Raw genomic sequence first — 12,510 nt, forward strand, 5'->3', positions numbered from 1 at the left:
ATTTATGGAGCATTTTCGGCTTCTTGCTTTCAACATCACATTTGGGCAATTCATTGAAACTGTCACATGCAGTTGTAGTTCGTTCATTCCCATTACCATATAACATTCCATTGTGTGAAACCCACACTTTGCTTCTCCACGCTACTGTTAATGAGCATCTGGGTCATTTCCACAATGTCTGTGTGACTGGACTCCCTCACTGGCACGTGTGTGGATTCTCATGGTCCACATCCATTCCCACAAAGACACTTTTGAAACCAGGTTTCTGACATTAAAACCTAATGCTTTTTCCCTTTCATCTACATTTTATTTAAAAGAAAGAACTTGATAACAATTTTCTTTTATAATGTCCATGATTCTTTCTAAGATGTTTATTCTTTGTTCATTAAGTGAGTTTTCTTTTTTATACTGGAAAATGTATCTGTGCTGAACAGAATTTAGTAGGGTTAGCAGTGCATCAGAGGCCTCGTGTACGTATTCATCTTCACTGAAGCCAGCTGCTTCTATTTTTTCTGCATGGGTGAAAAGGATGGCAGTATGATTCTTCCAAGCATGTCCCAGAAGTTCCTGAAAGAGAGAAGATGTTAAGTGGCTACTTTCCTTGGACTGTCTTCCTCAAAGAATGACAGAGGAGTATTATGGCCCTACATACACAGTCAACAGCTCTGTATGGTGTTATGTTTCTAAAAGCTGATACGTGTAACGGGAAGTGTAGAGGCACTAAAATAATGCAATCAAATGGAGAGAGACATGTGGGCCTTCTGAAAAAAGGCTTTAGTTCTCCATTTTATCTTACTGTTTTACCCTGTGTATACATGTCCGCAAAACTGCGTGTTATCAATACTGCACATGATATACAGCTGTCCCCTCTTGTCTTTGGTTTCACTTTCTGCAGTTTAAGTCATGCGCACTCAACCCTGGTCTGAAAAGATCCACCACCATTCACCTCGCTTCATCTTATTGCGTAGGCACTGTATCACATCACAGCATCATAAGAAAAAGAGCAAGTACAGTACAGTAAGATGTTTTGAGAGAGACCCCATTCCCATTAACTTTTAGACAGTACATTGGCTTAATTGTTCTGTTTTGTTCTTAGTTATTGTTAATTTCTTACTATGCCCAATTTGCAAACTAAACTTTGTCATAGGTATGTATGTACAGGAAAAAACTATGTATAGGGTTTGGTACTATGTGTTCTCGAGCATCCACTGGGTGCCTTGGAATGAATGCCCCATCAAAAAGGGGAAACTACTGTGTTTACACTTACAACATTCAGCAATTACTCATATTAGCCTGCCTACTAAAATCTATTGAAACCATTGAATTCCTTTAAGTCAAAGTACCTTGGCTAAGGGAATTGTCTTACTTGTTTTTGGTAGGAATGTTGTGTTATTACTGTAGCTAAAAGCATTGTCTAAGGATTTATAATTACATAATCTGGTTACATGTAATGGAACAGCTAAGATCAAAATACATTTGGTGATTTGGAACAACTACAAAATATTACTGTGATTCTCATCCTCTCACTTTGTATGCCTACAATCCAACAAAGTTTATCAGAGGACTTCCTCTAATGTGGCTGAAAAATACTGAAGATGGGCGTTCCGTTGTTCAGTGATCTGTGGAAGTTGGTTATGTAATAAATTCTTGTTTGATCAGTGAAATAAGCACAAGTAATGGCATGTGGCAAATTGTTCATGCAATATGAAAGGCATCTAGAAATAACCATTTAATGTGTTTGAATATTTCCAGTTACATGAAGTCATGACAGTATGACAGTAAAATAACATTCCCTTCATTCCAAACACTCCCATTACCAAAATATTTCCAAAGCTGCTGTCGTTTATAATAGCAAGAAAAACATAAAATGCTAAGGAATATAAACCAAGACCTCTGATAATGAGAAGAGGGCTGTTCGACTAATATTTAGTTCCACTTATTATGCTAAGCACTTGACATCTTTATCTCTTTCGAAGCTCAACATGATACTTTGTGGGAGATACTATGTCTTTCACTGTATGGAGAAACTGGTTCATAGAGAATACAAACACTTAGGTATTATTACAAACTCTGGTTTTAAAAAATCTTGAAAAAATTGAGAGACAATTTAGGAAACTTTTTAATGTATATAACAAATATAGGACTAGTATAATATGAAGAAATGAAAATAAAAAAGCAAGGGAAGCAGGGAGAGTGAAAGGAAGGAAGGAAGGAAAAAAGGGGAGAAAGGAAGAATCAGGACTTTTAAGTTTAATAAGAAAATACAGGAATTATGGAACAGTATACTCAAGATTAAAAGCATTTGAGACTGTGGTTACCAATGATAACTTCTAATATGGCTTGGTGTTTATCAATGATATTTAATTATACATTCTCCAGAACTTGACTCTAAGCTCTTTGAATGCAGGGTTTATGCCTTTACATATAAATCAAAGCCGTTAGCACATTGTAAACTCTCAATTAATATATTTGGATTAATGTGGAATTTGGACCCTCACCACCATCCCAAAATGGAGTTATTCATTTATTTACTTATTTATGTATCTACAGTTCCAAAACTTAACCCTTGGTACATGAATTATACTTCCTATAGAGCTTCTCTTTTTTTCTGTAGTTTGTTTTCATGGATTTGCCTGTAGTCTGGACTCTATTTTGTATTCAGAAGGACTCTCTCAAGGAATAGGTTCAAAACTGTTTCTCCTATCGGTTGAAAATTTGTCTCTTTGCAACATAGAATAATTGTACATGTCCAGTGTAAAATGCCCTGCTCAAGAAAATCTAAATTGAAGCTTCAAGGTCAGTACAAGAGAACAGTTATTTTAACAGAAAGATTCTAAACTTTACAAAAGGATTTTTCAAAGAGATACTTTAAAAAGATAAATTATGTGTTTTTGAAAACATAAATTAGCAAAACTTTAACTAACCCGACTTTTAAAGAACATAGCTCTTGTGTAAGTCTAAATATACATGTAACGTCTTCATCTCGTTTTGGCTAATCATGACATGACAGAACGGGCAGGACTCTTCATAGTTTGTCACATAGTCAGTACATTACATCACACCTCTCCTGGGAGAGGATTCAGAGTGTTGAAATAAATCAAAGTTGCTGTTGTGGGTTGAATTGTGTCCCATTTGCTGAAGTTCTAACCTCCAGTACCTCAGAATGTGATTTTATTTGGAAATAGGGTTGTTGCAGATGTTACTAGTTGAGATAAGGTCATATAGTGTGCGCCTCTAACCCATTATGATTGGTGTCCTTATAAACTAGAGAAATTTGGGCAAAGACATGAATACAGGGAGAATGCCGTGTGAACACAAAGATGGCCGTCCGTAAGGCAAGAAGAGAATCACTGGACAGATCTTTAACTCACAGCCCTTAGAGGGAACTGACCCTGCTAACACATCTATTTCAAAATTCAAGCTTCAGTCTAGCATAAGCTACTCAAGTGGTGGTGCTTACTTTTGGCAGCCCTAGCAAATTAACACAAGTGGTTGAAAAAATTAATGAAATGCTAAATGTAGCAGAGCTAGGTTCTGGGAATAAAAAAGGTTTCTGGGGCATTTTGCTGCTTCCTAAAAAATGCATGAGAATCTTTAGGGGTGGAACCTGGAAGTTTGAACTTTTAAAAGCATTCTAAGTGATTTATTCCTTCTGCAAATATTCACTGAGGGTCTACTTCATTCCAGAGGTAGGACACAAGACAGATATATTCCCTGCTTCTACGTAGGGGAGATTTTTACAACTGAGGGAGTGGGATAAACGGGATGGGGGGGGAGAATACTTACAATTCATTGTAATTGCAAGTGCTATGATAGAAGATATATCGGTGCTATAGGGGCAGACATTTAGCCCAGTTTAGGGTGGGGATGGAGAGTGGGGGTTAAGGAAGCGGTCAGAAAAGTTTCTGGCATGTGACGATGCCTTGAGCATGGGAATTAATGAGGGGGTTCCTGGGCAGCAAAGACATGGCAAGCAAAGAGTGTGATTGAGCATTACTGGGAGTTATATAGTAGTAGTTTTGGGATTTTATTTCTACACAACTATTGATCCCTCATCACTCCTGTCTCTCTCTGGAAGTTTCTTGGGTTTAGAGCTAGGTCTGATATTCTCCCTGTCTGTTGTAAATGTGTTTATATTGATTGCCATGCTATTGAAGTGGGAAACACAAGTTAACACATAGCTGCTGTCCTTAACCCCTTGATGCTACCCCTAGACCCGTTCCTCAGCATTGGTTGATACATGGGCCATTTTGGTCATTAAGTATTTTTAAAACATCACTATATTAAAAATTGGTGCAAAATAAACTGTTTAGTAGATATCGTGCTTCCTGGAGTTCTATATTATTACAGAACTCTTGTTAGTTAGCACTTGCTGCATTAAATGGCACAACTTTCATGGTATGACTTTAGTTCTCAGTTTTCTGTATTGTAACAGGAACACATGCCCTATTTGTTTCCAACATATACTTTAAAGCATAACATGATTCAGGAAAAATGCATTAAAGTACCTGAGGAAAATAGATTGGTAAGCTCAATATCACTTCCGACCTTACGTGTTTAGCCGTTGGGAAGTTTTTACATGCAGGTAATTATTTATGAAAAGATACTCATATCCTGAACTGTGAGAGAAATCGTACTTTTGAATTACTGCCAAGAATAGAAAAGAATGGTTGATTTAGCTTATAATCTTTAGATTGATTTTTGGCTGGAAAGGAGTAGAATATTTTAAAGCTGTGTGTCGCTTGGTTTGTAGTCATCATGTCAGTGGCCAAGCCTGCTCTCGATGGACCCAGAAACAGAATAGTCCCAGTTGATTGATACCTCACAGAAAAATCCAAGAGCAAGATAAGTTAATGTAAGTGATCTGGTGCTAATAACTTAAATACAGCACTAAGCTAGGTGGAAAATTCACAATCCATCATGAATTCGTTTGGTTTCAGAGTGCTAATGGGTATGATTCCATGTAATCCTTGTGGGACGGCTAGTTAGGATATAAACTTTGTTTTCCAGGAATTATATTCATTTTCCCAGGACCTCACCAGCCCTGCCCCATTTGTTTGTGGTTGATGAAGTCATAGCATCTGGACTTTTTAGGGGGAAACTTTTTTAAAAAGCCAACTATTACATCAACTGAGAAAAAAATTATCATAAAAAAAGAGGACAGTAAGGACCATTTTTTATATGTTACGCTATTCCCTTACTCTCATCCCATTTAAAGCCCCGCAGTTTCCTTCTCAGAGAGCCAAAGCTGAGTGATAAGACCTTGTTAGATCAGATTCAGGGAATTTTCAACGTTAGAGATCATCTGTCCAAGTAGCCTTATTTTACAGACGATGGGATTGAGGCTTTGATGTTAGTGGCTTGGCCAAGGCACCACAGCTGATCGTCGGCAGGTCTGGGCCCACAGCAGAGGTCCCAGGACTGCCAGGTCCACTCCTTCCCACTGACCTGGGGTTTCTCACTTTATCCTGACTAAGCTAGTGAACGTTCTTCTCATAATTTTCTAAATTAGTAAGGAAGTTCTTATAGTTACAAATCAGGGCCATGCAAGTTTGATTTCACTCTTACTTTGTTTTGAAGCCTAGCATGATAATCCCAAAGAAGTTTACAAATACTAGGTCCTAATTTTAGGATCAAATTGCAACAATAAAATCATAATGACCATAGCCAGTGTATGCCAGTGCCTGAGTTAATTTGGTATTGTGTAAATACGATATTAATCATATTAATCCTGAAGTAAGGCAGTAAAGTAAACACTATTCTCTGTCCCGATTTGTCAATGAAGAGATTGAAGTTTAGAGAAATTACTTGCCCAAGATCACAAAGCAAGTAAATAGCTAAACAGGAACTTGAACACAAGCATTACTTAACTCTAGAACCCATGCTCCCAACCTCTGAAATTGTTGCCCATACCTAGTGTTCAGTTGAGTGGTACCCATCGCAATCTGAGTAATGAGGACAATAATAACAGTCATGTCTGTGAACCTACCGTACGTCAGGCCCAATGCCAAGCACATTATGATTGTTAAATATAACCCTCAGAACTCTTAACACAGGTAAAATTATCTCCATTTTATAAGTGAGGAACTGAAGCCAAGAAAGTCTTAGTAACATTTATAGTCATATACCCAGAATTATAGCAAGGCTTATTTTTTAACTAAATTCTGTCAAACAACTAAGCTCATGATCTTTGTATTTTCTCTCTTTCATTGGCCTTTTTTGAGTCTTTTGTATACATATCCACCTATAACATCAACAGTCAAGTAGTTCATTCTAAATAAAAAATAAATGTGGAAAGCCTGACTGTTTACAGCAGGAGTGTCAAACTCATTTTCACCGGGCCGGGGGTGGGGTGGGGGGATGGACATCAGCCTCGTGGTTGCCCTCAAAGGGCTGAAATAATTTTAGGACTGTATAAATGTAACCACTCCTTAACTGTTAGGGAGTTGAAATTACATTTTGCCCTTTGAAGGCAATCGTGAGGCTAACGTGGCCCCTGGTAAGAATGAGTTTGACAGCCCTGGTTTACAGTAATAATGCATGATACCATGATAGCATAAATCATATGGTTGTAGTCAATTCATGGATTCAATTCTTAGTGTTTGGCTGCATGCTAGCACTTTTCCTAAGGTGACTTTATTATATCTGTTCCGATCCACTATTTGTGGATTTGTATAAATATTCAAATGATATTCATATAATATTAAAATGAACCATTCCCTTTTTTTTTTTTTTCCAGTTTTGGAGGGGATGACTCACTGACATCTCTACCATTTTACTGTAAATTAGTAAAGGCCTAACATAAAGAAAAAGGGGTCCTTTAGGGAAATATTTCAATTGTCACAGCTGGGAACCTATGAAGCATCTGTAAAATATTGGAGCACAAATTGAGATGTTTAAAGAGACAACAGGGAGGTACAGGAAAGAAGAGGTCATTCCCTGGCATGGGCCTCACAGACTCCTTCCATGGCAGGCATCCATGCCCCAGAAAGGGGAGAGAGAAAGGGTGAGGGCAGATGTTCTATTCCCCACTTTGCATCAGCCTGGAAAAAGAAATCCAGGGTATGTCTGCAACTAGAGGACCTTAGCAGCTCCTTGTTCCTTCCTAGCAGCTGCTGGTCCTGTTGCATATTCAGACGTTCTGCAGCTGCTCCCAATCTGCGAGCACATCCAGATGGCTGCCACCAGGATGCGAGGCACCTTCCGGAGGGAGGTCATAAACAGCCAGCCTGAGCTCAGGCGACCTTCCACGGAAGATCATGGTGGAAGCCCAAAATAGGACTGTGATGCCTCCCAGGGCTCGTAGGCCCCTCAGGAGTATGAGGTCTTGGCTGCTGAGTTCTCCTGGGAGAGAACTTATTTATTCTCAGAAAAATTACTATGGATCTGGATTTGGCCCTAGCCCATCTCCTTTCTGCCTTCAACTCCTGAATTGGACGCTAACTTACGGAAGGCAGCCGTAAGACGAGGCTGTAGGCCAGATACCATTTAAAAAGATCAGAGACATGTATGAAACAAATTTATTTCCATTAAAAAATTAGGGGATTGCAATATTGTCCTATATCTTAAAACTGGAAAAATCTATTTTCAAAATATACAGTATGTCTTTTAAATACCCTTTTTGGCTCAGTATAGGACCAGCATGGAGAAAAATTTGGAGACATATGGAGAGAGTCAGGTTAGTTTTGGGAAACATTTGTTTATGCGTTTACTGAATTTACAGAATTACAGCCATCTATAGCTTAAGATAAATGATTATTTATAGTAGCGTGGCCCTCGGTATACAACCTAATTGATTTCTCCCCTCTCTCCTTCCCCCACTTCCCCTCTAAAGATAAATAAATAATAAAATATTTAAAAAAAAAATAGTAGCCTTAAGTGAACTTTAAAAACTTTGAAAATGACACTGATGGAAAGTGTCAGTTTTCCCTCTGCCACTTGATTTCCCACCAGAACTGTTGTTCTACATGCAGGATTGGAGAGTTTGGGAGAGGTTTCTGGGCTTTCTTGGATTCCACATTGTTTCCTAATTGCAATCATCTTCTCTTTTTCTTTGCTTTTGTATGGTGTGTCCTTGATTTTTCAGGAGTTGAATGATGAAGATGATTTTTTATGCTCTTGTCACCCTAATTTTTTCCGCTAGTTTCTTGTGATTACACATGTGGATCTTTTTATTTGTAGAAACATGTACAGTTACTGAAAAATACAATATGTGTCTGCCATGGAAACAATCTTATGCCTTTGCTTGTTAAAGGGAAAAAGTCTTTCTTTAAAGCAAAGTGTACTATCTGTCTAAGTATAACAGATCCAACATCAGCGTGGTCAGAAATGGACCAAGAGAAGAGTGGCATTTATACAAATTTTTCCTGAATGAGATATATCTGCTCTCTATTCTTCATGTACTTTACCTATGGAGCTTCTAGTACAGATGACCTCTGAGCTTGGTGACCTAACAAGGCTACAGAATAAAACTAGTCCAGTCCAGCAGTTAAATGTGGGTGGGCCCAGACTAGAGAATCAAGAGATTGAACAGAATGGAGCAGTTCAATGAGTAGGCTTCAGGAACCATTGGTTCTACCTGGGCCTTGCTCATATATGTATATGTACCATATGCAGGTATCACTGCCTCCTGCTCCTAGCTGTGGTCATACCCAGGACGTCTCCCTGCTTCCCAGCTCCTCTCCTAAACTGGCCAAATAAGCCTCCAACTTGGCAACTTGCAATAAATGAACAAACAACAGGGATGGGCCATAAGGCAAAGGTGGCCTATGTCATTTATGTTCACCCTGAGGTCGCTGTGGTCTTCTCAAGATGGGAACATAGCAGTTTCTGACTGACACTGCAGATTATGAAGCAAACAAAGGATCTGAAATTCCTGATTTTTCCCCATAAATAAAGCATCAGTCTCTCCTGTATGTCCATCAGGGTATGTCTCAGTGGGGTCTCCTTCCCCCCTAGTCAGGCATGACACTATTGAGGCACGTAATGCATTGTCTCATATTTGTTATTGATTGGTCTCTTCCAGACTCTAAGTTTCCTGATGGCAAAACTTATGTATTATTCACCAGTCACTAAGCTGTGTGCAGGTACTCAATTCTGTGACTGAGTAAAAGAACACCCGTTTGTCATGTACTGTGAGATTGTCCCCTTGATGTTACATGGATGCAATTCAGTATTTTAATTCAGTGGTTCTGAAACTTAACTGCTTTTAAGAAATATATGACGCTGTATGTGGGGGCAGGGTCAGAGCGGGAAATGGCAGCCTCCTCTGCTGCCTCTCGCTGCTGGGGCCTGCTTGGTCCCGTCTCACTGCCCACTCCCTGGCTGGTCTATCTGCACAGGAGTGCGCCACCACAGCCAACCTGCTGCCCTGCGCCCTCGCTGGGCCCTGCCCTGGTGAACACCTAAGGATCTGCTCATCACCCAGCAGTGGAAAACTGCAGAGGGGGCTACCATTTCCCTGCTCTGACCCTGCCCTCACATATAGCCTCACAAACCAGCCACCTGGGTGGCCCCGCCCTGGTGAACATCTAAGGCTCCGCTCTTCATACTTAACAGGTGCGAACAGACCAAAAATGGCTCAAGAAGATCTCAAAGCCCAGAGCCCATAACTCTAAGCAGTGAAGAAACAGCAAAACTTTCAGATGCACAGTTCAAAACACTGGTGATCAGGATGCTCACAGAACTGGTTGATTTTAGTCACAAATTAAAGGAACATATGAAGGCTAAACTAATTGAAATGAAGGGAATATCACAGGAAAGCAATAGTGATGAAAAGGAAACTGGGACTCAAATCAAGGGAGTGAACCAGAAGGAAGAAAAAAATGGCCAAACAGGAAAATATGAAGAAACAAGAATTCAAAAAAAATAAGGAGAGACTTAGGAACCTCCAGGACATCTTTAAACGCTCCAGCATCCGAATTATAGGGATAGCAGAAGGGGGAAAGGAACAGCCACCAATGGAAAACTTATTTGAACAAATAATAAAGGAGAATTTCCCCAATCTGGCAAAGGAAATAGACTTCCAGGAAATCCAGGAAGCTCAGAGAGTCCCAAAGAAGTTGGACCCAAGAAGGAACACACCAAGGCACATCATAATTATATTAGCCAAGATTAAAATGAAGGAGAGAATTCTAGAAGCAGCAAGAGATAAGGGGACAGTCACCTACAAAGGAGTTCCTATCAGACTGTCAGCAGATTTCTCAAAAGACACCTTACAGGCAAGAAGGGGCTGGAAAGAAGTATTCCAAGTCATGAAATCCAAAGACCTACATCCAAGATTACTCTATCCAGCAAAACTTTCATTTAGAATGGAAGGACAGATAAAGTGCTTCTCAGATAAGATCAAATTCAAGGAGTTCATCATCACCAAGCCCTTATTATTTGAAATGTTAAAGGGACTTATCTAAGAAAAAGAAGATAAAAAAGATGAACAGTGAAAGGACAGCAAACTCACAGTTATTAACAACCACACCTAAAACAAAAGCAAATTAAGAGGACAGCTAGATTAGGAGCAGAACCATAGAAATGAAGATCTCATGGAGGGTTAGCAATAGGGGACTGGGAGAAAGAGAAGAGGGGAGAAGGTACAGAAAATAAGTAGCATAGATGGTAGGTAGAAAATAGATAGGGGGGCAAGAATAGTATGGGAAATATAGAATCTAAAGAACTTGAGACAAGTGGTCATAAACTAAAGGGGGGAATGGTAGGGGAGGGGGTGTACAGGGTGGAGGGGAATGAAGGGGAGAATAGAACAACTGTAATGGCATAATCAATGAAATGAAAAAAGAGAGAAAAAAAAGAAATATATGGCAAGTTTATGAATGTGCATGTATGTAGACTCTACTTTTGAGATTCTGTTTCAGAGAACTTGGATGAATCTGCACTTTTAACCAGGAACCCAATTGATTATGATGCAGAGAGATATTCTGGGGGCCACGATTTCAATCTTACTCAGGTTTATAGTTCTTAGGGACTCAAGACAGTACGCCTCGAAAGTTTAATATCTTATTTTTTTCAATGACCCAGTTGTAAAATGACAGACTAATTTCCTCTAAAAAAATTGTAAAAATGACTGAGTGGAAAAATCAAGTAGTTTTTACTGAATATCTTGATGTGACCAGCCATTGTTTTAAATGACTTATTTGAAACTTGCTTTGAATCACTTTAACCAGTTTTTTTTTCCCAAATTATAAGAGAAAGTTTATTTACAAAGTCACAGAGGTAGAAAAGGTGAACCAGCTGGTCTGCATGGGCTCAGGAAACAACTCACAGAGGCAAAAGTGGGCCCTTGGAGCTCAGAAAAAAGGCAGGCAAGGAGAAGGTGCCTGCAATAAGAAGGGGGGGAAAGGCATGGGTGTGATCAAGAGAGAGAGAGAGAGAGAGAGAAAGCTCACCCTCTGGCCCTGATGAGAAAAGAGGGGTAGGGAAAGGTATGGGTATGCTCAAGAGAGAGAAAGAGAGTGCCTTTTTTAAAAGGTTTTTACGATTCTTTTCTATTAGGATAATGTCCTCCAAATGATACTAATGACATTAGTGCAATTGCCTCTTTGCATTACCTGAATCATCTGGACTGGGGAAGATGCCTCCTGTTCGCAGAGAGGCATGTCCGCTCTCTGGACCAGCAGGGCAAGATGCAGACCCTCTCGCCCAAAGTGATGTTTCAGGGCCTCTTTGACCTCTTGTTTCACATGATTCTTGCTCAGCTTGCTGTGAGGATAACCTGGAGTGTCCAACACCTGGACCTGCAGAGTTATCTCTTGTCCTCCTTGACGCATAAAGCCACGAAGGTGACAACTGCGGCCCAGGTGACATTTTTTGGTCACAGAACATGGAGCAAAGGTGCTTTGGAAGTCAGTGCTTCCCAGAAGAATGTTTCCAGCAGAACTTTTCCCACTCTGAGTCAGGCCAAAGAGGGCCAAGTTGATGACCATCTTGTTGGAGTCCGTCATGGCTGTGGATAAACGAAAGTTCAGCATAAGCAAGTAGGCTTCTATGCTCGCCCCATGTAAAGCTTCTTACCTGGCCTGGAGCACCCTGGGTGTAACCTTTAATTCTCTTTCCCCTCACTCATAGTAACTACAGGGTGGGGGAATGATTCACTAAAGTGGACACACCCCAGTGAGGAGGGAAGATTAAAATAATATTAGTAGTTTGTAATGGGAGAGGAGAGGGAAGTCAAATACAGATAAGAAAGGAAGGAGGAAGAAAGACAGTACAATGAGAGAAAAAAATTTCATAAAGACAATGCAAACCATATTAAGTCATCAGTGTGGTAGGTGAGCTGGTTTAGGAATGGGTGCTGAAGTCCCTCAGTTCAAAGTCAGTAGCAGTGTTTGAAAACTATTCACTCTTGGAGGAGAAGTAGGAACAGTGGGGTAAACAGCCCTTCCTGCCTTTAAACACTGCCCCCCCCCTCCCGCCTTCCCACCTTCCCACTGTTTGTCTACACCTGTGGCATCTGTGAACTGATCAGCTTTCCTGACTTCCTGGAGAAGCTTCTCTCCTATG

At 40.0% G+C, this 12,510-nt stretch overlaps 1 protein-coding gene across 1 annotated transcript; it reads right to left on the reverse strand.

Moving 5' to 3' along the window:
* Positions 1-306: 306 nt before the first annotated feature.
* Positions 307-11,978, reverse strand: GIMD1 (GIMAP family P-loop NTPase domain containing 1). The gene is made up of 2 exons (XM_037154436.2): positions 11,559-11,978; positions 307-567 (listed from the first exon to the last, which is right to left on the reverse strand). Exons 1-2 carry the CDS (start codon positions 11,976-11,978, stop codon positions 307-309), a joined length of 681 nt encoding a protein of 226 aa, XP_037010331.2.
* Between the last annotated feature and the right edge of the window lie 532 nt (positions 11,979-12,510).

Source organism: Artibeus jamaicensis, unplaced genomic scaffold (assembly GCF_021234435.1).
Source record: "Artibeus jamaicensis isolate MK-2021 breed Jamaican fruit bat unplaced genomic scaffold, CSHL_Jam_final scaffold_3222, whole genome shotgun sequence".
Classification (NCBI taxonomy): domain Eukaryota; kingdom Metazoa; phylum Chordata; class Mammalia; order Chiroptera; family Phyllostomidae; genus Artibeus; species Artibeus jamaicensis.

Coding starts and splice junctions, on each gene's coding strand:
- GIMD1 (XM_037154436.2), bottom strand. CDS start 11,978: ATGCTGAACTTTCGTTTATCCACAGCCATGACGGACTCCAACAAGATG. Junction 568..11,558: donor CCCCAGTCCAGATGATTCAG/GTAATGCAAAGA, acceptor TCTCTCTTTCAG/GAACTTCTGGGACATGCTTG.